Source organism: Lacerta agilis, chromosome 17, assembly GCF_009819535.1.
Source record: "Lacerta agilis isolate rLacAgi1 chromosome 17, rLacAgi1.pri, whole genome shotgun sequence".
Classification (NCBI taxonomy): domain Eukaryota; kingdom Metazoa; phylum Chordata; class Lepidosauria; order Squamata; family Lacertidae; genus Lacerta; species Lacerta agilis.
Genome location: NC_046328.1, coordinates 19,938,680 through 19,964,926, shown reverse-complemented (window position 1 = coordinate 19,964,926; position 26,247 = coordinate 19,938,680). Strand labels below are relative to the sequence as shown.

The window sequence follows — 26,247 nt, the reverse complement described above, 5'->3', positions numbered from 1 at the left end:
GAGGACACAGCTAGTGTCAAGGAAAGGCACCCTTTCCAATGCCCAGAGAAGGCCTTCTCTACAGTTCCCATTTCCAGGAAAGGCCTCCTCCCTCAAGCCCCAGCTGGCTCCTTTTTTGTCCACATTTGCAAGAAATGACCCAAATCACCCCATCACTTCTGTGATAAACTCCGCCATCTTCCTGATGACACAATGTGAAGCCTGGCCGCCTCTGAGGTGGATGTTGCAGTAGCAGCTCTCCCATCAAAGACTCTTCCACCCTTGGGCTCGGGAGAACTTCCAGCAGATCAGCGCGGCAGAAAAGCAGGAGTCCTCTCTGCCCAAGGGAAGGACCAAGGCCATAGCTCAGTGGTAGAGCACCTGCCTTGTGTTCCAGAAGTCCCAGGTGGCATCTCCAGGTAGGGCTGGGAATGTCCCCAGTCTGAAACACTGGAGAGCTGCTGCCAGCCAGTGTAGACACTACTAAGCTAGATGGTCCAAGGCCGCTCCTTATGCTGTCGGCCAAGATGAGGTGTATCCTAGGGAGAGGGCCATAGCTCAGTGGTTAGAATATCTGCTTTGCATGCAGAAGGTCCCAGGTTCAGTCCAAGGCATCGCCAGGTAGAGCTGGGAGAGATCCCTGTCTGAAACCCTGGAGAGCCACTGTCACTCAATGCAGACATCTAAGACATCAATGCAGACATCTATTGTACAGTGGTACCTCGGGTTAAGAACTTAATTCGTTCTGGAGGTCCGTTCTTAACCTGAAACTGTTCTTAACCTGAAGCCCCACTTTAGCTAATGAGGCCTCCCGCTGCCGCTGCGCCGCCAGAGCACAGTTTCTGTTCTTATCCTGAAGCAAAGTTCTTAACTTGAAGCGTTATTTCTGGGTTAGCGGAGTCTGTAACCTGAAGCGTATGTAACCTGAGGTATTGGCAGTGGGTGGCTTTCTGTTGCATCTTGAGCAGCTAGCTTTCCATTGTGCCTCAAGCAGCTAGATTTATATTGTGCATTGAGCAGCTAGCTTTCCAGCCTCTCTCCCTATCTCCCAACCATGTACATTTACTTTTGGGGGAAGGTGCTATCAGAAAACGCCCTTTTAGGGGGGGGAAATGCACCCCCTTTCTCTCCCCCCCTATCTTTTGCCTGGCTCAATTTGTGATGGATCTCGTCTCTTCAAAAATGCTCCTTTACCAGGAAGCCCAGCTGAACCAATTTGGTTCCCCTACCGAGAAAACTCGGTGCACACTGGGGCTCCATCGACCTCTGCATTTGTGGGGAGGGCAGAACAAAAGAGGTGAAGCGGTGACAACTTTTCTTTAAAACAAGCTGAACAGCGTACTTCCTGCTTCCTTTTTCCACAGAGAGCCTTCAATGCCCTCTGCCACAGCACTCATTTGTATGGCCGGAGGCTGGTCTTGGAATGGGCTGACTCGGAGGAAACAGTGGAGGCCCTGAGGCGGAAAACGGCAGAGCATTTTCACGGTACTGTAGTAGCACATACGTACTATTTCAGTTGTCATTTCTGTAGATTTTGTTTCCACTGATGATGATGATAATGATGATTTAGTGGAATTTGTATACCACTTTTTTTTGTAACCTGCAAGCCATTGTCTGTCAGGACCGTGGTGTGGCAATAGATTGTTGCACCTAGAATAATGAAATCACAGAATTATAGAATTGGAAGAAAACCCATGTGGGTCATCTGGTCCAGCTCTCTGCAGTGCAGGGATAACAGCTAAGGAATCCCTGGCAGAAGGCCACCCAACCTCCGTTTGAAAACCTCCACTGACAGAGAGTCCTACCACCTTCTGAGGCCACCTGTTCCACTGTTGAACAGTTCTTACTGTCAGACAGTTCTGCCTGTTGTATCGTCGAAATTGCCTTTCTTGTAACTTGATGTGGGCCCTACCTTCTGGAGCAGCAGAAAACAAGTTTGCTGCAACTCCCAAGGGATAGACCTTCAGATATTTGAAAGCTGCTTATCATATCACCTCTCAGTGTTCTCTGCTCCAGGCTAAATATACCCAGCCCCCTCGACTGCTCTTCATAAGGAATGGTTCTTCTCTCAACTTGTTCAAGCTTTGCCCCAACCCTATTGCTCTTTAGCCGCAGCTCGAATTAGATTGTGCACGTGGATATTTATTTGGGGGAATGGCTGCAGCTTGGTTGTCCTAGGTTCAATCCCCAGCAACTTCATTTAAGGAGTGACCCCCGAAACCAGGCAGGCAGAGCTGCTACCGGTCAGTGCAGACTATAGTGAGCTAGATGGGCCAAGGGTATGATTCAGTATAACCCCAGAGAGTTGCTGCTAGTCATTGTGGGCCGTTGACCAAGATGGGCTGATGGCCTGATTCAATATAAGGCAGCCTCCTGCATTCCTGTGTCAGGCTTCTAGTACAGTCGTACCTTCGATCCCGAACACCCTGGAACTTGGATGTTTTGGCTCCCGAATGCTGCAAACCCGGAAGTGATTGTTCTGGTTTGCGAACGTAAGCCGAACATCAGACGGGGCTTCCGTGGCTTCTGATTGGCTGTAGGAGCTTCCCGCAGTCAACCAGAAGCCGTGATTTGGTTTTCAAACGTTTTGGAAGTCGAACGGACTTCCGGAACGGATTCTGTTCGACTTCCAAGATACGACTGTATTTGTAGCAGATAGGTCCCATTCACTGGCTCCATTTTGCCTGCCACCAGCATGCAGTTGTACTGTCCCATCTAATCATCTCATCTCAAGGAGGCTTCTCCCCCATCTCATCTCATCCCCACAACCACCCTGTTAGGTAGGTTATGCTGAGAGAGGCAGGGACTGGGACAAGAAGGTCCCACTCAGCGAGCTTCTTGGCCGAGTGGGGATTTGAACCCTTGCCTCTCCCAGATCCTAGTCCAACACTCATAACCACTACACCACCAAGGTCTCCCTTCTCTTCCTAAAGAGGGCCCTGAAACTGGATTCACAAAGCCCTGCATAGTTCCCTCCAGTTAGCCGCTGCTTCTGCTGAGCTGCCTCTGTTGACGGGGATGCGGCAATCCCACTGAAAGGGAGAAGGCTCCTCTGAGGAGCAGTGGATTAGTCTCTTCGGATCAGAGTCCCAGCATTGACAGGGCCAGAGACGGAAACTGCTGTCCGGTGCAGCTATCGACAAGCATTGACAGGTGCAAATGTACTGGTCGGCAAATATTAGTGTAAGGCTCTCGTCCCCCGTCCCCCCTCCCCAACCTAGCACAGGGAATAAGACGTAGATCAATGGTCTTCCTTTGGCTCAATCTCCCCCTGCCCACCTTGCACTTCTCAGAAAAGAGCTGATGTCAAGTCCCTTGCTTGTCTGAAGGGAGGATACAGAGGGGCCTGCGCTGAAACCACAAAGATAACATTTTGTGTTTGTTGCCCCGCCCACTTTTGCCTCTGGCCCCGCCCACTACCAACACATGACCCTCGGGAGTTTGCCCAAAGGGGAATGTAGCCCTCAGGCTAAAAAAGGGATCCACACATGCTGTTGTAAACGTTGGGACCCCACCACTGCGGACTTGAGGTTGAGAGAATCCGCACAAGTTCGAGGAAGGTGTTGATACAGAATCAGGATCTTGGGTAGATGAGGCCGGGGGGGGGGGTCAACTCAGAATCAATTTATCTAATGCCAGGTTTGGAAACCTCCACCCTGCGAGTCAGATTTGGCTCACCACGCCTCCCTATATGGCCTGCAAAGCCTTTCCCCACCAAACCACGCATTGCATACACAATCCCTGCAGAAAGCAGGCTAGAACTCCCTGTTCACGAGATGGCAGGTGGAGAATCAATCCTGTTTGTTTCAGGTACACGAGCAGGTTCCCTGCAGCAAACTCACTAGCGCACTTGCACCTTGCAGAAAGCAGGTTTGAAGTACCTGCACATCAGCTGATGGGCAGAGCTCGATCCTGCTTAGTCGCTATCTTCCTTCCACCCTGCTAGCCCTGCAGGCTGACTTTGACTGGTAGTTACAGGTGGGTAGCCGTGTTGGTCTGCCATAGTCAAAACAAAATAAAATAAAAAATTCTTTCCAGTAGCACCTTAGAGACCAACTAAGTTTGTTCTTGGTATGAGCTTTCGTGTGCGTGCACACTTCTTCAGATACCACTTCTTTGACAGGTAGGTTGGACAATCCTTTCAAACACCTGACGTCACTACGATCGTGCATGCATCCTCCACCATACCTGAAGACAGCAGACCGGCTTAGGGTGGACAGGCCAACCCATGCACGGTGCACAGAGTTCTGTTCTCTGACACCACACCACCACTCCCTGCCCACCCCGACCCCCTCCCCCAGCCTATCGTACCTGAGGCAGCCACCTCACTTATCCTAACTCTGGAGTGGGGAGCCTTTAGGATGGCCATTTCTGTCAGCTCTACCAAGCCAATGGCCAGTGATGTTGGGCGTTGTAGTTCAGCAACATTTGATGGGCCAAATGCTCTCCACTTATGTTCCCCCAGTGGTAGGGCCAGCCTTGAGGTATGCATAGAGCAACGGAAGCAAACCCCCACAGACTATGGAGTGCTGAATGCATTTCTGAAACCAGTGCTTTTAATTTCGAAAGGCAGGAAACAAGCCACCCCTTTCCTGATGAGGTTTTACACATTTGCAAACAAATGATTGTATGCATCGCCCTTTTCTCTTCCGCCGAAGCCTAGACTACGATTTATTTTTATTTCTTGTGTCTGTCCCTCACTTTGCCAAGCCAGCAAAGAGGCAACATGCTTCTGAGGATGTGTTTGTTTGGGGGGGGGGGGTTGGGGGGGGGAAAGATGCTGGCAGAAAAGCCAAGTGCAAGCGGGGGCAGAGAGTGAACGCTGCTAGCTGTGTGCTATTCATCCAGAGGGCATTTCAAACAGCAGGCCCGCAGCAGAGAGAGGCTTTCAGCCCCCATTTCCCGGCTGCAGTACCTAGAAACCCGTTGGACAGAGCATAATGGTGCCGGAGGTATCTGCTCTAAAAATCTTTGTTTGCTGTTCTCTCGGGTCGGAGGAAATGGGTTTTAGTATTTGGCTACATGCTCCTCTCTGCCTTTCGTCTCTGCCCCCCCCTCCTTCCATTGCGGGTCCCTTTTGTTGCTGGCAGACCACTCCATGCAGAAGGTCAGTGCACTTATCCACTCACCTTGGACGCTGCGACCTCTGCAACTGGCAGCGTGCCACTTGTCCCTGAAGGGCTGGCTTTCATGGGCAAAAAGGGAGCCAGCCCCGATATGCTTTTCTTGAGGCTGAGGATTGTCTTTTACTGAGGCAGGCAGCACATAGGCAGGGTCTCTGAAACCATAGCTCTTTCCCCAGGGTTTATCTGGGGTGAGGGATTTCCGTCCTTGCCATGTTTTCTCACAGGTGGCTTTCTGGGGTCCACGTGCCAACAGTGGCTGTGGCAAAAGCAGACGTGACCGATCTCCACCCCAGGACACAAGAGGCATCATCACAGTTCGATGATGATGCTGATGATAATTTATACCCCGCCCATCTGGCTGGGTTTCCCCAGCCACTCTGGATGGCTCCCAACAGAATATTAAAACCACAATAAAACATCAAACATTAAAAACTTACCTATACAGGGCTGCCTTCAGGTGTCTTCTAAACGTCAGATAGATGTTTATTTCCTTGACATCTGGTTGGAGGGCGTTCCACAGGGCAGGCAACACTACTGAGAAGGCCCTCTGCCTGGTTCCCTGTAACTTCACTTCTTGCAGTGAGGGAACCACCAGAAGGCCCTTGGAGGTGGACCTCAATGTCTAGGCAGAACGATGGGGGTGGAGACGCTCCTTCAGGTATACTTGGCCAAGGCCGTTTAGGACTTTAAAGGTAAGCACCAACACTTTGAATTGTGTTCGGAAATGTAGTGGGAGCCATTGTAGGTCTTTCAGGACCGGTGTTATATGGTCTTGGTGGCCACTCCCAGTCACCAGTCTAGCTGCTGCATTCTGGATTAGTTGCAGTTTCCCTGTCACCTTCAGAGGTAGCCCCACGTAGAGCACATTGAAGTAGTCTAAGAGGGAGATAACTAGAGCATGCACCGCTCTTGCAAGACAGTCTGCGGGCAGGTAGGAGCTGGTAAACAGCCGCCCTGGACACAGAATTGACCTGCACCTCCATGGACAGCTGTGAGTTCAAAATGACTCCCAGGCTGCGCACCTGGTCTTCAGGGGCACAGTTTACCCCATTCTGGACCAGGGAGTCCTCCACACCCGCCCGTCCCCTGTCCCTCCAAAACAGTACTTCTGTCTTGTCAGGATTCAACCTCAATCTGTTAGCCGCCAACCATCCTCCAACCGCCTCCAGACACTCACACAGGACAGGACAAGGAGTCATTCCAACCAGTTAAAAGCATCAGAGTGCAAAGCAGGGACAGTGATGGGGTGTAGCCTCAGGAAGATGTGTGGCCTGGGTACCATTCCAAAGGCTGGCCAGGACCCCAGGTCTGAGGTTCTCCACCTCTGATGCAGATAAGCCATGAACTGTCCACATCACGACAACCCTAATTTGGGGGAATCCGCTTTGCAGCTTTTGTATTCCTTTTGTTTTTTGCCGAAGGTGGCAGTGAATGGGGTGGGGTGGGGGATGCTCAGAGGATGTAGACCCCCGGGCACCTCCTTGGCAACCTCGGCTTCAGAACAGCTGTTATCGTTTTCCAACGAACTTGATATACAGGTATATCCTGACTGTGTTATTTGAATATGTGGTTATCCTGGAAAAAAACTTGACTCCTTTTCCCTGGCTGACTTTCCCAGTGCCTTTTCTGCAATTTTGGAGCTCTCTCCATTCCGCCATACAGGATTCCCCCTCTATTAATTTGCTTTGGGTTGTCTTTTAAATACTTTTTTTTTATTTGCCCAGGCTTTCCCCTGCCCCCAAGGTGCTGAATCTGGTCATTGAAGCTGGGCTCCCGTGCTCAGCAGTTTGGGGCTTTGTGTTCTATCCACTGCTATAATGATGTGGCAATCAATATTTTTGAACTGCTGATTTTATGCACTGAGTTTTGTACACCACTTAAGCATTTTTCTTTAATACTAAAGTGGGGGATATATTCTTAAACGAAATACTGGCAAATCCTTACACGCGTGACTTTTCTTGACTGCGAAGGCTGCTGGTGCGAGACACACCTGCAGATGCTGTCCTCCTGAGCCGTACCTGTCTGTCGTTGAAGTCGGTGTCAAGTTCCTCTCATCGTGTTGGAGGCACTGTCTTCAATGTCTCTTAATCTTGCCTTGGAGCACCTTGTGTTCCCCCATGCTTTCTAAAAGTGACATCCCAGAGTACCTTTCATTGGCCTCACTGGCGTAACCTACTTCGGTTGAACATTGGCATTGCAAGAGCTCAGTTTGCTGCGTCTCCTCGGCCTCACGCATGGGAACATTGCTTTCTTCATCTATTTATGTATTTATTGCATTTATAACCCACCTTTTCTCCAAGGAGCTCAGGGTGGTGTGTGTGGTGCCCCCCCCCATTGAATCACCAAAACAACCCTGTAAGTCAGGTTGCGCTGAGAGCCAATGGCCGGTGGCAGTGGTCACCCAGTGAGGTTCGGAACCTGAGCCACACAATTGCAAGTCCCAGTGTAGCTGGTATTTGGAGACATCTTACCTCTGACACAGGAGGGAGAACCTAGCCATTGTACCTAGTGATCCCGGACAGCCTTACCGTCCATATTCCAGATCGCAAGCCCTCTCAAGAGCACCGCTTTCCCTTCCAGAACCCAGCAAGGCTTCCTCCAAAGCCTGGGCCTCGCCCGTTCCTTCTGCTCCCAAGCTGAGCAACCAGCTTCCTTCGTGACTGCCTGAATTTCTCTCTCTCCGCTTGCGAGCTCCGTGCTGGGTTGCCGCTTGCGAGACATTTTAGTGCCGAGCGTGGCAGCCGCCAGCTCCTGTGCACCCCTCCACCCTTCCTCCCCCACCCCCTTTAATCGGAGGCTTGTTTTGGAAATATTTCCAAGTGAGTCAGTAATAATCCTGTGCACACTTCCCCCCTCTCGGGAGCCGCGGTTCGTGCGGAGGGGGTGCCCGCTCCCAATCCCGCTAAATTGCTATTGACTTGTGTTCCGTGCGCTCCACAAACATTTCACTCAGCCGTCACCAGCAGGGCTGGCGGTCTCCTGCCAGGGGTAACTTGGGAGGCCAGCTGCGCGAGGCCAAGCATCCTGCTCTTCCCCATCGATCAAAGAATTAAACTGACAGGAGGGGAAATTTTCAGGCCCGGCTGAGGCTTGGGATGGAGGGGGGGGGAAGCGAGCACGCCTTGGACGGAGGGGGGCGGGACGAGACGCAAATGGAAAGCTTGGGAGGTCGCGGGGGTCCAGGATGAGGCGAGGCGGGGGTGTCTCCATTTCATATGTCAGGCGCTGAAATGATGCGAGCAGATTTAGCCAGAAGTGCTTCATCCAAGCCTAGCCGTGTTGTGTTGTTTCTTTCCTCTCCTCCCCCCCCAATTTTTATTAAATTCTTTCAACATATAGCAACATCATACAGATAAACAATGCTTTTTCTGCAAAAAAAAAAAGGTGGGGGAACTCACCAAAAAGTTAGTTAGTCAGTTTATTGCGGGCCCAGTCACAGTGCTGCAGCCCCCCACGAGCCAGTGGTTAAATGTAAGATGTGATTAAGAAACTTAAGCAGACAATGATCTGGAGTAGCAACAGCCACAACCTTATTGATTACAGATATAGGTGGATTTTTGGTTGAGGCATTTGGTGTATATCTGTCCAAGCACACCCAGACCAAAAATAAATAAATATTATTTTATTTTTTACAAAAGTAAGGGAACTCAGCTAAAAAACAAACAAACCCTGCAGATAAATAACCATAACCCAGAAGCCGGTGTTTAGTAATGCATGCAAAATGACAATCAAATAGCACACGTTCTTATCCCCGATCATGGGTATAGGAAGGTGATAGGTGGTTATCCAGAAAGTTTTGTAACTTGCAGTGAGTCCCCTGTTTTCATTATTCACCATGTACATAATGAAGCTGTGCCATTCATTTGCAAAAGGGTCTTTGTGCAGAATGACACACACACCCTCCTCTGAAATCTTTGCACAAAGAGTGGTTAAGAAACTTCTTTTTTAAAAGTTATTGATTTGTTAACAACAGCAAAAAGTGAAAAACAAGAGAAAGAAAGCAAACCACCAAAAAAAATAAGCCACAAAGCAGTGGTTTTCAGCCAGTGTGCCATGGCACCCTGGGGTGCCGTGAATGATGGTCGGAGTGCCGCGGGCAACACTGGCCTCTGTCCCTCTTTCCTTCCCTCCCTCCATTGATGCCCTCTTGCGTCTTTCCCTCCCAAGGGATTGCACAGCTGTTTGTTGCAGCAGCTCTGGCTACAAGCTCCCTTGGTGAATGGTGCCTCTGGGGATGACCAGAGAAGGCTTCCCAGGCCTCTGTGGGGCACTGTGAGGAGGCGCCTCTCTTTGGGGCGGAAGGGGGCAGCTCAGAGACCAGGGGCAGCAGCTGCCCAGATGACTCTCAAGGAGAGGCGAGAGGAGGCTGAGGGAACGCTCCACAAGGGAGGGTGTTTGAAAAAGGGCAAGAGGCTGCCAGCTCTGCAGGCAAGGGGTGGCATAACTGGGCTCCTGAGCGCTTGGGACTTTCTAGTTTAGAGGCAAGGCAAGTAAAAGGACGCATGTGAAGTTTATAAATTGATGCGTGGCACAGAGAGAGTGGGTAGAGAAAAGTTGTTTTCTCATAATGCTAGGAATCGTGGGTGTCCCACGAAGCTGAATGTTGGAAGAATCAGGACAGATAGAACAAAAGGACTTCTTCATGGAGCTCATAGTTCAGCTATGGAACTTAACTCCCACAAGAGGCGGTGATGGCCGCCAACTTGGATGGCTTAGGATTAGACAAATGCATTGAGGACAAGGCTATGAGCCACAATGGCTACGTTCTGCCTCCACTATCAGAGGCACTATGCTGAGAACGTCAGGTGGGCAGAGTGCTATTGGGCTCATATCCCACTTGCAGGTTTTCTCCAAGCATCTGTTTGTTGGCCCCTGTGAGAACAGGATGTTGGACTAGATGGGCCACTGGCCTGATCCAGCATACTTGTCTTAGGTTCTTTTGTTAAAATGAAAAGCCACCCGCCTAGCCCCCCAGTCGGATTTTTAATTTTTAGCAAGAGTGAGTTAGCAAATCTGTAGAGACAAGACATTGCTTTTACATCCATTAAAAATAAATAAATAATGCATGCAGCCAAATCGTAATCTTGTCCCAGCCTCGAAACAGGTGTGGGCACCTGTCTCCAAATGATGCCTTCCCTGGCTCTCAGCTCTGAAGCTTGGACAAAGCTACGTCAAGTCGTTGGTGGGATAGGAAGGGCTCCTGTCAACCCCCCCCCCCACACACACACCCCCGCCGCCTATTCCATCTCCTGCGACGTTCGTAAAAAGTACAAGAACAGAAGTACAACTTGGTCCTGGCATTCTGTCAAGGAATTAATTGAAAAAAAAAAATCATTAGATGGGGGGACTCCAGAAATGCAAAATTGTTTGGTCGAGGACGGAGCAGGGGAAAGCATGGCTTTTGTCAGGTTAATTTCTCCCGTATTGATGTTTTGTGACATTTACTTGTTGTTTATCTTCGGAAGCAGCTGTAATGCTAAAAGAAAATGCAGCAGCTTGTCCTATGTGTTTATTTTACACCCTCTCCCCGAGTCCTGCAAGTACATTTTATTTGTTTGTTTGAGATGGGTGTTTTGATGGCTGAGATCGGGCTTTGAACAGCTGTTCCCCACATGGAGAGCTGCTTTCTAAAATTGCGGAGAAAGTGCAGAAGGGGGGGGTGTGTTTTGCAAGGAATGTGCATAGTGAGCCTCTGCTGTTTACTTGATCCTTCTCTGAGTTTTGGAAATAGTAAAGGAGATATCTGTAAAAGAAATGTATATATGGGTGTGTGTTTTCCCCTGTACTCCTCTGCCAACTGCTAATGGTTTCTTCCTTTCCCTAGGCCCTATGAGAAGATTTCCCCAAAAAGAAGCCTGTTTGCCACCTCTTGCGTGCTCTGCCCACATTCCATGACTGACCCTTCCCTTGCAGAAGTTAAACCAAACTTCATGTCCCCCTGTTCTGCCACCAGCCCCCAGGATTGGTTGAAATGGTGTGAGGTCACGGAATGCTGATGAACAGTCTCCAGGGGAAGGACCAGTCATGGAATGTGGGCAAAGCATGCAATAAATGATGGGCAGGGAGGGGGCGGCTCTCAGAGTCTAGAGGCAGGAAGAAGCTCTAAGGTGTTGGTAGAGAAGAAGGGTAAAGAAAAATCTTCTGAGAAACAAAAGGAAATGGAGATGGAGTGGGCAGAGGAAAGAACGGCAGGGGTAAAAGGCAAGAAACTCAGAGGCGTCACAGTGAGGCAAGAGATGCTAAGAGGATGATTTAACAACAACAACAACAACAACAACAACAACAACAACAACAACAATTTATTTCTACCCCACCCATCTGGCTGGGTTTCCCCAGCCACTCTGGAAGGCTTCCAACAAAAGATTAAAAAATACATTAAAACATCAGTCATTAAAAACTTCCCTAAACAGGGCTACCTTCAGATGTCTTCTAAACATCAGGTAGTTGTTTATTCCCTTGACATCTGATGGGAGGACGTTCCACAGGGTGGGCACCACTACCGAGAAGGCCCTCTGCCTGGTTCCTTGTAACTTCGCTTCTTGCAGTGAGGGAACCGCCAGAGGGCCCTCATCGCTGGACCTCAGTGTCCGGGTTGAACGATGGGGGGGGGGGGGAGACGCTCCTTCAGGTATAGTGGGCCGGGGCCGTTTAGGGCTTTAAATGTCAGCACCAATACTTCGAATTGTGCTCGGAAATGTACTGGGAGCCAATGCAGGTCTTTCAAGACCAGTGTTATGTGGTCTCAGTGGCCGCTCCCAGTCACTAGTCTAGCTGCCACATTCTGGATTGGTTGTAGTTTCCAGGTCACCTTCAAAGGTAGCCCCACATAGAGCGCATTGCAGCAGTCCAAGAGGAAAACGAAGGAGGGAAAAGAGCAGGAATTCCACATCAAAGCTCTGTAAGAAAGGAAGCAGAGTAGGTCTTCTGAAATCCTCTTTTTGTGATTTAAGATAACTTTGGCTGGGAAAGTCTGTATGCGTTGGCCAGAGCAGGTATAGGGAACCTGAGCCCTCTTCCCTTGAGGGTTCCCCAGCTGTTTCCTCCCACCATTCCTCTGAGTCCAGCCAGTCCATGATGCTAGTGACAATGATCGTGATGGTAACAATTGGCTTCTGGAGGGCTACAGGTTACCCATCCTAAGGCCGCCTTCCCACGGCCATTTATCTGTTTCCCCAACTGTTAATTTCCACATTGTATTCAAATTTTCGCTCGGTGCAAAAGCCACTTCCGGAGCCTAGTAGAACATTGTGAGAGTTTAACACTCATTTCCATTCTGGTTGGCTCCAGAAATATCCGTTTGCAATGCCATTGACCCAGAAAATTGCAGAAGCAAAGTGATGAATTTGGGGGGGGGGGGGTTGTCCCAGGATACAATTCTTTCCTGTTAGTTTCGGGTGCGGCATGCCAGTACTATGTAGCTTAGAGTTCCACAGTTCCATAAAGCAGCATGTACTGCAGTGGGAAAGGAACGTCAGAAAACGGGACAGGAGCGCTTGCAGTATAATCAGGGGAGCCTAATATTATACTCCCCATCTCTGAATGCACCCCCAGCCTGGAGCACACCTTTGGGCATTGATTATCATTGGGGGGGGGCTCTACATTGCTATTCTGCAATGTGGTTGTGGTGCTAATGGTTGTTGGTCAGGTGTAGGGGGCAGGAATACGTCTCCTCTTCTTTTCCGCTTTACGACCCAGCCGGTTCCTCCGCTCCTTCCTCAGTTTCCCCTCCGGCAAGTGGGGATTTTGAGAGGTCACGTTCCACGCCTTCGGAAAAAGCGTGCATGGTGCCCACGAAATATTTCAAGTTCATAGCAGCGAGCAGGCAGAGCGAGGAGCAATTCTTTCCTCCTGCATCTTAAACGCTCCTCATGGGCTGCTCTGAGGCAGTTGGCAAAGCCACCTAAAGATGAAGGCAGGACCACGAGGCCATAGCCAGGGAAATCCAGGTGCGGCGCTGCAGCGGAATTGCACGAGCAAACAAATGGAGAGTCTGCTGGATCAGGCCAGTGGCCCATCTAGTCCAGCATCCTGTTCTCACAATGGCAAACCAGATGCCTGTAGCAAGCCACCAAGCTGGACCCCCAAGCCCAGGAGCCCTCTCTCCTCCTGTGGTCTCCAGCAGCTGGTATTCGGAAGCATTTGGTGCCTCCAACAGGGCATAGCCATTGGAGTCAGGAAAAAGCAGAGTGCAGCTGTGAACGCCACCGTCTCTGCAGGCCTTTGCCCTTGTGGCCTGTTTGCAAGCTCCCGCGTGGCACTTGGTGGGCAGGGCACCAGCTAGGTAGGCCTCTGGCCTAACCCCACGGGGACCTTCCTTACATCCTTAGCTGCAGCCAGCCTGCCTTGCCCTTCCGCAGCCCCAGAGGTGGCCACATTTGGGCTGCGGCGGCAGCATCTGTTACTGCCTGGAGGGTTTTTTTCTGATTGCTGGCTGGAGCAGCCTTGCGGAGAGAGCCGCGGCAAGAGGGGACTGGCGTCGGTGACCCTTCTGCCTCAGTTCCTGCCATGTTACTGACACCACCCCCACCTGAATTGGTGGGGGGTGAGGGTGGGGAGCTGCTTCCTCTCCCGCATTTAGAGCCGCAGCTTCGCTCGCTTGCCGGGGGTTTCCCTGCATCTGCACACCAGCTCCCCATTCTTCCCACCACCGCCATCAGCTGTCGCCGCCACGCTCTCATTATGCAGGTTCGGTTTCTAGCAGTCTTTGTGCAGTGGCATCGCCTTGGTGCCCTCGCGGTGGAGAAGCGATTGCCGAGAGCTTTATTGGGGGAACACTCTGGTCGGTGACCGAAATAAATTGATTCGTTTATTCATATTGGGGGAGGGAGAGACAGAGAAAACAACCATGTGTGCTCTTCTGGAGATTCTTTCTAGAAAAAACCCCATAGAATATAAAACACAGAAAAGGTTGGGTTTGGGGTTAGGACCAGTTAGCACATCACGACCTCCTCAATGAATAAAAAGCTCCAGAGGTGACATACGTCACAGTTGCGAAACATCCATAACAGATCTTCGCAGGAGAATATTCTGGTGGGTTGTGCCCCATCGGGAAGGCCCGCAGCTCGTTGGCAGAGCATACGGAAAGGAAGCTGTCTTCTACCGAGCCTGGCGATTGATCCACCAAATTTTGTGTTGCCAGAGAACAAGGTTTCAGGTGGGACAGATTCCCAGTCCTACCTGGAATGTCTTCATGCCGTTCAGCCTGCTTCCCCCTCAACACAACCTCAACCTTTCCTTGCTTGGCCCTTTTGCAGATTCCCCGGCTGCAAAGAAAAAGAAGCGATCAGCTGTTCTGGAAGAAATCCTGGAGAAGCTGGAGGACGAAGGGGGTGAGGAAAGCAGCTAATGCCACTGGCCCCAGAACTATGAGGTAAGGGGAGGTATCTCTCCCTTCCTTCCTCTCTACTTTTAACTTGATAACAGGGAAGATTATTTGAAATAAGGCATGAGAGAGGATCCGCCATCCATATGTAAACCTGTTTTGTTCCTGTTGTTCCACTAAGGCCGGTGCATGTAGTAAGGTGTAGTGGTTAAAGCGCTGGTCTAGGACCTTGGGAGACTACCATTCAAATCCCAGCTCGGCCATGAAGCACACTGGGTGACCTGGGTGCCACAGTCTCGGCCCCTCAGCCTAACCTACCTCGTAGGGTCGTTGTGAAGGATGAAGATGCAGGGGAGAGGAATCTTGAATGTCAGATTAAGCTCCTGGAGGGAAGGTGGGAGATAATGCTGCTAATAGGTAAACAGTCTTTTTGAAGCCTAAGGGCTACGTTCCCCTATGGGTAACCTTTTGGGAGGGGGGCCAGGGGCAAAAGTGGATGTTGGCAAGTGCAAAGGATGGCAGAGGAGAGAGTCCCAAGAGCCAGGCATGTTTGGAAGAATGCCTTTGATCTGGAGCAACAAGGCTTCAGCTTAAAGTAGGGCACCGCAGACTTACAGGCAATGGCGGATGATTCCCATTGGGCGGAAGGGAGGAAGGCCACCAGTAGGTGGGGGCTAGAGCCAACAAAAGCCAGAGCCCATAACAAGTGGGTCCTAGTTTCCCCCCATATCCTTCTCCCTGTTGAGTTAAAAATAGGTGATTACCTTGGTTCTCAAATGCCTTGGTTCTCAAACAACTTGGAACCCAAACACTGCAAACCCGGAAGTAAGTGTTCCAGTTTGCAAACTTTCTTCGGAAGCTGAACGTGCTCCGCTTTGAGTGCCATTCCACCCTGGACTGCTGCAGAACCATGTCATGTGGGCAAGCATGGGCCTAGCCAGGATATATGATAGGGGAGGGTGGGACCTGGGGGGGCGCAGAACCGAGCTATCTGCGACTTGATTGGTCTGTTAGTTATGTATTTTTATTGATTTACTTGATTTGGAGGGGGCAGCTGCACCCCCCCCCCGGCTACGCTCATGTGGGCAAGCCTCATAATCTGGGCTCATGGTGAAAGGCCTGCCTTCATTCACTGAAGCATCCTCGCGGGCCAGAAGGCAGTGTTTTGCTCTCCACCCCGGACGTTCCCCAAGCCTTCCCTCTGGCTGCTGCTGCTGCTGCTGATGGCACTGAGCACTGGCCCTCATCGAGATTGGCTGCTGCCCTCCCTCCCCTCTCTTCCACACACCCCCTCCCCGAATCCCAAGCTGCGCTCTCCAGAGGAAGATGTCAGAGTCAGAGGCACCCTGAAATTAAGAGCTCTTCCAGAGGCCCTGTGCTTATTCCAGAAGCGCAGTGGGAAGGTGGCTGTGACTTAACCTGGCGGGGATTAGCTGGCAGCTTTCCCTTTCATCACGAGAGCCCCCCGATGCCTCCCACCAAGGAGGCAGGTGTATTCGAGAGGCAATTGGCCGGCTATAGCCCTGAGCCGCCACTCGAGAGGCTTCCCCGCCGCCAAGGGTCTCAAAAAAAAAAAAAAAAGGCCCGGTAATCTGCTGGGGGTGGGGAGTGAGTTGCGGCCGCCCCACTGCTTGGCCCATCAGCAAGAGTGTCGCTCAGCAATAGGCCAGGAGCAGGAGGGAGGGAGGGAGGGCACATGCTCTCGGGTAATGCGGGTGCTGGCTTGGGGGGGGGCTCCTCACACCATCGCAGGTTGTCTGCGACCATCTTCCACGCAGATCAGTGATGGCACCTCTGCGGCTCAAAGGGGGAGAGGTGGGGAAAGAATCCAGCAGGGGGAAAGGAACCATCGCAGAGGGAGAGATGCCTTGACAGCAGCCAGAGAGTCAGAAGCAGCGATGCTTCTAAATGCAACTTGCTGGAAATCACAGGATTGGAGACGGCTCTTGCGCTCGGGTCCTGCAACAAGCGTCTGGTTGGCCACTGTGAGAAGAAGATGCCGGACTAGATGGGCCATTGGCCTGATCCTTATGTACTTATGGACGGGGTGACCCAGGCTGATCCAACACTCCCCTACCAACATGCATTATGAACCTTAACCTTCTTGTTTATTAAGGACAGAGTTTGCTCACTTCTCAGCGAAGCCTGCTCTGTTTGCCGAGTGTATGTAAAATATCTTTTCCTCCCACAAACCGCTGGGCTAATTGTTTCCACTTCTGGGGACAAAATGTTTCCTTGTTTTAGAACAACAACAGCAACAACCCACATACACTCACAGCCATTTCTGTACATCAATTTTGTTGTTGTTCAGTCGTTCAGTCGTGTCCGACTCTTCGTGACCCCATGGACCAGAGCACGCCAGGCACGCCTATCCTTCACTGCCTCTCGCAATTTGGCCAAACTCATGTTAGTAGCTTTGAGAACACTGTCCAACCATCTCATCCTCTGTTGTCCCCTTCTCCTTGTGCCCTCCATCTTTCCCAACATCAGGGTCTTTTCCAGGGAGTCTTCTCTTCTCATGAGGTGGCCAAAGTACTGGAGCCTCAACTTCAGGATCTGTCTTTCTAGTGAGCACTCAGGGCCGATTTCCTTGAGAATGAATAGGTTTGATCTTCTTGCAGTCCATGGGACTCTCAAGAGTCTCCTCCAGCACCATAATTCAAAAGCATCAATTCTTCGGCGATCAGCCTTCTTGATGCTATCAATAGATAGTTCAAAACCAGTTTCAAGTCCATATGGTTTCATAATTTTTGACCTGGCAATATATTGCGAATCGTGGTGTGTCTGTGTGTTTTATGCAAAAATCACATTGTCACCAAAACCATGAAGCCAGCCAATGCCTCTACATAGCCCCATCCTTATTTCAGACTTCGTGATATATCAGTATGTCGCATGTTCAGCTGGTGATATATCACAATGTTGAAAACCAGATATCGCCTAGCTAGCCCTAGCTCCCATATAAATGACAAGAGTGGAGAGTGGTCTATTAGTGCCTCAGAGAGCAGTCCGAATCCCCTCTTGGCCACGAAGCTCTCTAGGGGACCTTGGGGAGGGGGCCAGTCCCTGCCTGCCTCTTAGCCTAACCTATCCCACAGGCTTGTTGTGGGGATTAAATGAAGAGGGGGAGAGAGAACCATGTATGCCACCTTGGAGATACAAATGCAGTCAACCCATCTAGGATTGAGTTGGCTCTGGCTGTCATTGGCTCTGGCGCCACCTACTGTTGGCCTCCCTGCCTCCCACCCCACCACTCCCAACTACAAGTGATGCTCACGGATAATAGCGAGCGAGGCGGACACCCCTAACAAGCATGCAGCAAAAGTGTTCAGCCACAGGCAGCTTGTATCTCCCCTCCCCATACCGTCTTCCATAGCAGGGTGGATTCTCTCTCCCCCCCCCCCCCAGCTTCCTCCCCTGCAGTACCAAGGCAAAGGATTAGTGCAGGCAGAGCAGGTAGGCTTTCGCGTACAGAGGAGAGCTTGGTTTCAACATCTAATTCAATTTGTTCTGCTGAGATTGAAATATGAAATGCTTGCCAGTCAGATGTTCAAAGGCACCAGAGGTTGGGATTGGGGGGGGGGGTGTCGGCGAGGAGGGGGGGGGGTTGAAGAGAACAGAGAGCGCTTTCTGAAGTTAGCATTTTTATGAAAATCAATTTAACCGTTTGATTTCCCCCTCCCCACCCGCAACACACGATTGGGATTGTTTTTGTTTTTGCCCCGCCCCCCTTTTCCAGCCTTGATGAAGACTTTTAGTATCTCAAACAACACCCCCCCCCCAATAAAGATGTTTATCTCCTTTCAGCGGGGGTTTGTTGGGGGCATTTTTTTATTTTTAAGTGTTTTGTCCTAATAATGTTACGAGTATAAAAGGAATTTCTTCTGATGGGCATTTGCACACACAGCTGCAAGGACCACTTGTTGACGGTTTTTCTGTCAAAAGGAGACCCTGGCCTCCGTGATGAGTTTTTTGGGGGTGGTGCGTTGGGGGGGGGTCGCTAAATAAATAAACAAATGCTCTCCCACTCCTCCTCCCCTGAAATATTCTAATCACACTGAATTTAGTGTTGGGGGGGGGGGAATTGCAAGTTAATTCATTCCTTACACTAGAGTGGGTGAAACTTCAATCTTAATTAAGAGTTTTAAGTAGTAGAGCAGTGGCTGGTTGGCTGTTTTTCTTCTTGTATTGAAGATAACACTGAGGCAGTGCAGGTTGTTGTTGTTGTTGTTATTATTGTAGTAGTAGTAGTAGTTAATAATAATAATAATAATAATAATAATAATAATAATAATAATAATTCACTTTTATATATCTGGAAGGCTGGATCCTGCCCCTTCACATTTTACACTCCAGTTGGCTTGATTGTTGTTGTTACTATTAATTACTTGAAAGAGAAGGGTTATTGCTACGTTTGGAAGAGACACCTGGAGAGCTAAAGGTTCCCCACACCTGCTTTAGGCAAGCTAGAATAAAGGAGCTTTTTAGACTTATCGTATATCGCAGCGTATAAGGCGACTTTTTTATCCCGAAAAATCTTCTCTAAAGTCAGGGGTCGTCTTGTACACCGGAGTTCCACCCCGCCACTGGCTGTGTGTGTGCGTGCGCCGTCTCAGCCGCCATGGAGCCTCTCCCTGCCGCTCCAGCCGCAGCCGCTGCCTCAGCCGCCATGGAGCCCGGGCTGGGCGTGGGCAGCAAGCGCGGAGGGCTCCTGTGCGGTGAGGGGGAGGCTCTCCCCACCGCTTCAGCCGCCATGGAGGCCGTTGTGCGCTTGGGAGCCCGGGCTGGGTGAGTATACCCCAAACTCTGTTTTTTAACATAAAAAGTTGGGGGGTCGTCTTATACGCCCAGTCGCCTTATACGCCGCGATATATGGTATATCTGCCTGTCGTTAACGGACCTCTGGAGTTATTAAAAATCCTCTCTCCTGTTTTCCGTGAGATGAGCAGGAAGGTAAAACATAACAAAAGATGGATAATAATAATAATAATAATAATAATAATAATAATAATAATTTCCTTTTTTATGCTGCCCATCTGACTGGGTTGCCCCAGCCACTCTGGGCTGCTTCTGGCAAAACATAAAAGCATCATGAACCATCAGACATTAAAAACTTTCCTCCACAGGGCTGCCTTCCGATGTCTGGGTTCCCGAGGTAGGGGTTGAGGAGTTAACTCTTTTTGTTCGTCAGCCAGGGAAGGACTCGTGATTATCGGATGGTGGCAGTTGTTGATTAGGGGCAATATCGTAGCAGTCCAAGCATGTCCAGTGAGCAACTGGGCTGCCTAAATTTGCTGAAGTTTCTGAACCATCTTCAGATGGTCTTTAATCCCATGGTGCCTGGTGCAGAGAAAGTGGATGGGGCAAAGATTTCTTCCCTCTTGCAAAACATTAGGACTCGTGGACAATGAAACTCCCAGGGGAGACAGTGATGGCCATCAACTTGGGCGGCTTTAAAAGAGGATTAGACAAATTCATGGAGGAGGAGGCTATGATGACTACTAGCTCTGACCACTATGGTCTGCATCCACCAAGAGAGCCTGCATGCCTCTGAGCAGCGATTGCTGGGGATCGCGAGTGGGGAGAGTGCTGCTTGAGCCCCACGGGCATCTGGTTGGGCACCGCAAGAAGAGGATGCTGGAATCAGATGAGCCTTGGGCCTGATCCTGCAGGGCTTGTCTTACACCTGACTGTCCGTGTCTCTCCAGAGCCTCAGGTGGAGAGAGATCTTTTCCCACCTACTTGCTGCTTGGTCAATGGAGGAGGCAGTTGGGGATCAGTGGGGAAGGTCAGTAGCTCAAGTAAGTGGCAGATCGCCTGCATTGGTGGGCAAAGTGGGCAAAGCCGATAAGGCACATGCCTGAGGATAATACAGTCATACCTTGGAAGTCGAATGGAATCGGTTCTGGGAGTCCATTCAACTTCTAAAATGTTCAGAAACAAAAGCGCGGCTTCCGATTGGCTGCAGGAAGCTCCTGCAGCCAATTGGAAGCTGCGGAACCCGCACCTGACGTTAGGGTTCCAAAGAACTTGCACAAACCGGAACATTCACTTCCGGGTGTGCGACGTTCGGGAGCCAAAATGTTCGACTTGCAAGGTGTTCGGGATCAAAGGTACGACCTGTAATAGGTCTGAGGATCCCCTTCCTTGCCTTGACTTGAAAAATCAGAGTGCAGGCACAGCACGGATCACACACAGCCTCTGCGATGGGAGTCCGAGATGCCTCAGGTGGTCCTTTTGAGGATGGCCATGTCTTAGGTTGTCCTTTCAAAAATAAAAAAAGGGTGGAGGGAGAAGCGGGAAGTTGAAACAAGGGGCCGTGTTAATTGGATTACAGGCCAGCTGCCTGTGTTTCCTGCAGGGAGGCATCAGGTGCAGAGAGACAGTACCTTCATTTCCAAACCTCGGGTTATATATCCAGGAAGCTCCTTTGCCCTTGCTGCCAAGTTAGGAGCAAATGTGCATTTTGCTGTGCCACTTCCCTTTACATTTGGGGGTGGGGGTTAAAACCCACGTGTTTCTCAGTGGGGGGGGGGCACCGGATCCCATACAGTTTAACACACACACACCCAATTTGGGGCTGCAGGGAAGAAGCCATCCTCCCTAGCGCCCCGGAGAACAAGCGGCACTTCTGCCTCCCTGTTTTCCCCCTCCAAGCGTATTCATTCGGGAGAGGGAGAAATGGCGTAGCAGGGAGCTGAGATTTCAGATTTATCCATTCATGAATAATAATCAGGCTGAGCAATTCACAGTAAATGGGTATCCAAATTGGCTAATAAGGAAGGCTTTCACCTCAAACTGGAGCTGGGCGAGAGACCGAGAATATCAACAGACGTTGGCTGTGGCATGTGTGTGTACGGCGATGTGACCTGAATCAGTGAAATATGCAAACCAGGGCCAGGGTGCCAGCAAAATAATAGGCATCTCTGTTAGCAGACGGAGGAGAGAGCAAGGCTGGCAGGCTGACAGCTTAGCAGCCTTGGCGGGGGCTTCCCATTTGGCGCCTGGGGCCCTGGTTAACTTCTTCCTGGCTCTCTCCGCTGCCTGCTCAGCTGAGTCACAGCAACGTCCGCTCTCACAGAATCACAGAACTGGAGAGGTGGAAGGTACCTCCAAGGCTCATCTTGTTCAACCCCCTGCAGTAGCAGGAATTGCAACTGAAAAAAAAATCCCCAACCGATGGCCATCCAACCTCGGTTTAAAAGCCTCTGATGAAGGAGAGCCTGCCACCTTCTGAGGTGCAGGTAATACTGACCAGGACAGGCCAATGGCCTGACTCATTATAAGGTTTTTGTTGTTGTTTAGCCGTTTAGTCATGTCCGACTCTTCGTGACCCCGTGGACCAGAGCACGCCAGGCACTCCTGCCTTCCACTACCTTCCGCAGTTTGGTCAAACTCACGTTAGTAGCTTCGAGAACACAGTCCAACCATCTTGTCCTCTGTCATCCCCATCTCCTTGTGCCCTCAATCTTTCCCAACATCAGGGTCTTTTCCAGGGAGTCTTCTCTTCTCATGAGGTGGCCAAAGTATTGGAGCCTCAGCTTCAGGATCTGTCCTTCTAGTGAGCACTCAGGGCTGATTTCCTTAAGAATGGATAGGTTTGATCTTCTTGCAATCCATGGGACTCTCAATGGTCTCCTCCAGCACCATAATTCAAAAGCATCAATTCTTCAGCCGCCTTTATGGTCCAGCTCTCACTTCCATACATCACTACTGGGAAAACCATAGCTTTAACTATACGGACCTTTGTTGGCAAGGTGATGTCTCTGCTTTTTAACATGCTGTCTAGGTACGTTTCTGTATTCCTTTGTCTATAAAGGGATGGGCCATCGCTGAGTGGCAGAGCATCTGCTTTGCATGCAGGAGGCCCCAGGTCCAATCCCCAGTGCTTCGTTTGGTTTAGGAGAGTCCCCCTGCCTGGTAGAGGCTCTGTCAGTGCAGACAACACTGAGCTTGATGCACCAATGGGGTCTGACTCTGTTGTTGTTGGCATCTAGCTATCTTGAGAGACAATGGAGTGCGCCTGTAGGTGAAGTCAAGCCACTGCGTTAGCAGTACCCAAGTGACCTGCTGCAAGCCTGGGCAGTGTGTATGGAGGTTCTGTGCTGCCCAGAGGACAAGACCCCCCCCACTTGGCCTCATTGATGTGGTCCAAAGGAAAGCAGAGCAAGACAATTGGCACCAGCCCGGCTGCAGGAGTTGCTGGAAGGAGGCGTACAAGGCTCCATCCACCCATCTTAGGGACTGCCCTCTGGATTTCTGACTCCATATGAGGCAGTTTTCTGTGTCCCTGGACCACAGTGCTTGAAGTCCCAGTGTCTGAATTGAGACTAGAACCAATTTCTCCATCACCATTTGAAGCAGGTGGGATCAAGGCAAGTCCAGGACCAGAGTGCTTACAAGTGGGCATCCGGTGAAATGAATCAACGTTTCTTTGTTTTGCTCTCCAGATGTTGCAAGACTTCCATCAGCCTCAGCCAGGACACGCCGGGAATAAGGGATTGTGGTAGTTGGGAGTTCCAAAACATCTGGAAGGCCACAGTGTTCCTTGTCCCCCTGACTTAAGGCAAGGATAAGGAACCTGTGGCTCTCTAGGTGTTGCTGGATCCCAACTCTCATCAACTCCAGCCAGCATGCCCAGCTATCTCAGACAGTGGGAAGAGTCCCAGACAAGAGGAAGAGTCAAGCATAGGTGCCACACCTTGGCATTAAGTGGGAATGCACTCCTCATGGACAACCTTCAGAGTACCATGCAAGCTACCCTCAATTTATCTTGGCCGTACTTTTTTAAAAAGAAAGAAAAGCTCAAAGATTGAGCTCGCGGGTAGAGAATCTCTATCTCCAGATATGTTTCAGAACTACATCTTCCATCATCCATGACCATTGGCAGTTTCAAAAACAGTCTTCAAAGGCAGCCTCACACAGAACACATTGCAGTAGTCTAGTCTGGATGCCTAATAATGTAAGACTGGGTTGTGGAACCAGTGATACTGTTGGATCACAGCTACCACCATCTCTGGCCATTGGTCATGCTGGTTGGGGCTGATGGGAGTTGGGAGTCCAACAACATCTGGAGGGTCAGAGATTTCCCATCCCTGCTTTAGCAGAAGAGCCTGCTGGATCAGGCCAACAGCCCATCTCATCCAGTACCCTGTTCTCACTGTGGACAACCAGGTGCCCCATGGGAAGCTTTTTATTTGTTTGTTTATTGCATTCGGAACCAAACTGCCTCATGACAGTGGGGGCAAAAGACAGCCATCATAACCGGCAGCCATTGATATCCCTACCCCCCCCCCCCAATGAACTTGTGCTAATCCTCTCCGAAGTTGGTGGCCCTCTTGTGGGAGAGAATCCCCACAGAATATGCACGCGTGCATCGTTGGTACATGTAGACAGGGAATTTGCACTCTCGCTGGGCCTTCGGGAGGCGCTGGGTATAAATAAATGAATTAAGTCTGAGAGGGGAAGGAGAAGCCTCTGCATTTGCATGCAGGCCTCTGAGATTATTCGGGGAGGAGGCAGAGTGGAGGGGAGAGGGTGACTAAAGGGCTGGGAGCCTTGGACTTAGTTGGAATTCAGCCGCCAGAGCTTTGCCTCTCCCTCTGATGGCTGAGCGTGATTGACACTTACAAATTACCCAGCCAAAAGTGTCGAGTCTTTGACCCCTCAGTAACATCTTCGGCAAGCTTGAGATTTGCCAGCATTTTGTCATCTAATTACTACAAATCCCTTGAAAATTCACTGGCTGGTGAATTTTTAATGCAGGGCGCCGTTTTCAGCGTGATGCATTGCCCAGATGGGATTGCGTTCCCCTCTTTCCTTCTTTACTTTCTTCCCTCCCCAAGCTCTTCAATTCTTGCTGGGGGGGGGAGTTGTGGGGTGGTGGGCTCTGCCAGATGCCATTGCAGAGCTGCTTCACCACTGCCAATGGCCCTCAAACCAATTATTTCGCATTTATAGTTTGTAGGCACCTAGATCTGCATCTGCGGAACTGCTTTCTCTCTGCCTGTCCGAACCTTCTCGGCTGCAGTGTGCTTCAGAGGCGACAGGTGCCCGTCAAGTCCAGTGGGGCGGAACATGGGGAGCCCACGCCGTAGGCGGAGCCTGAGCCATTGAGAGGCGGAGCCAACAAATTCCAGCTTCGTCTTCATCCTCCTCCTTACAAGAGGCAGCACTAAAGCCACATTCATTCCATACGATTGGGGAAACTGGGGGTTGTCAAGGATGCTGAGTTGTGGGGAGACCCCTATTCCTCTCTCAGATCCACAGTTCCCAGAGTTCCCTGGGAAGAGGGATAGAGGCTTAAGGGTGCTTGTTACGTGACCCCTTAACAGTCTGGCTTAACCATTCCCTATTCCCAGAGAATTCTGGGTAGCATAGCTCTGGAAGGTGGGGAGGTCTCCTAACAACTTTCAGCACCTTGGACAGTTCCCAAGATTCTGTGGAGGGAGCCATGGCTGTTCAAAGTGGTATCGCACTGCTTTAAACATTTGGTGTGAACGTGGCCTATGACAGAAAACCAAGGAGGCAAGCAGTGCCACCCCTTGGAATAGCTGTAAATAAGAAGGCAGGCAAGGTGGGGCTGGCTGAGGGCAGCGTGAAATTGGAGGGGCAGCGCCCCCACTTGCCAAAATGAACTAGCCTCCTCTGCGGTATTGGGTCGGCATGTCCTAATTTCATGAGCTTCTTCAGGTCCTTCCCTGGTGCTCAAGTTCTGCTGGGCAGAATGCCCCCTTCCAAGGATCAAGCCACCCACCTAACACTCGTATCTTTTCTCTCCCCCACCAGCCCCAGCTCAGAACTGAGTCATGCCCGAGAGAACAACAGGGGATCTGTCCCGTGAACCCCAAAGAGGAGAGTCCTTTGAGCAAGCAGCTTTGAAACGATGGCACTCATCACTTTAATTCGTCTGCCATTTCCTGGCTAGGAAAAGCAACAACTCAGCTTGATGAACCAGCAAAAGGCAAAGAAAAATATGCTATCAGCAGTTCAGTTTTGCCCTTCCTTAATAACTTGTATAGTTTTGAAAGAGAGAAAATGTGTACAGAACTTATTTCTTAGGAACATGTCCTAATATAAAACAACCTATCCTTTGTTCCCACTGCCTGGTTTCTCTGTCTTACTCCCAAGTAGTGTTCCCTATTCCATTATTTTGCTCTCCCTCCAGGTTCCCAGCATTCGCAGCCAGGGATGTAAGAGCAGAAATAAGAATCCTGGTAGGGTTTGAAGCACCAGAGTTGTGCGGGGCACCGGAATAGATTAAAACATTAAGAAGAACCTGCTGGATCAGGCCAATGGCCCATCTAGCCCCAACATCCTGTTCTCTCGCAGGGTCCAACCAGATGCCTGTGGGTAACCCACAAGCAGGACCTGAGCCCAAGAGCCCCCTCCCCTCCTGTGGTTTCCAGCAAGTGGTGTTCAAAAGCATTTTACTACCTTCAACTGTGGAGGCAGAGCATAGCCATCCAGGCTAGTAGCCATCAACAGCCTTTCTCCTCCATGAATCTGTCCAGCCCTCTTTTAAAGCCATCTAACGGTGGCCATCACTGTATCCTGTGGGAGGGAGTTCCACAGTTTAGCTATGTGCTGCGTGAAGAAATTGCTCCAACATTCGTCCAACATTCATCTTCATGGGATATCTACGGGTTCTAGCATTAGGAGAGAAAGAAAGGAAACTTTTCTCCGTCCACTTTTTCCATAGTATGCATAATTTTTTTACTGTCTAACCATGTCACCTCTCCCGTGCTTTTTCTCTGAATTCAAAAGTCCCAAATGCTGCAACCTTCCATCATGGAAAGTCTCCCTGCAGAAGAGTCCAAAATG

General features: G+C 50.4%; 1 protein-coding gene across 1 annotated transcript in view; it reads left to right on the top strand.

Annotated features, from left to right (window-relative positions):
• Positions 1-25,525, top strand: part of RBM19 (RNA binding motif protein 19) — a 99,141-nt gene extending 73,616 nt beyond the window's left edge. Inside the window, exons 23-25 of the mRNA XM_033174638.1 lie at positions 1,344-1,464; positions 14,360-14,475; positions 25,213-25,525. Of these exons, the coding sequence (XP_033030529.1) occupies positions 1,344-1,464; positions 14,360-14,451 (213 nt within the window). The 3' untranslated portion in view covers positions 14,452-14,475; positions 25,213-25,525. The remainder of the gene's footprint in view (positions 1-1,343; positions 1,465-14,359; positions 14,476-25,212) is intronic.
• The last annotated feature ends 722 nt before the right edge of the window (positions 25,526-26,247 follow it).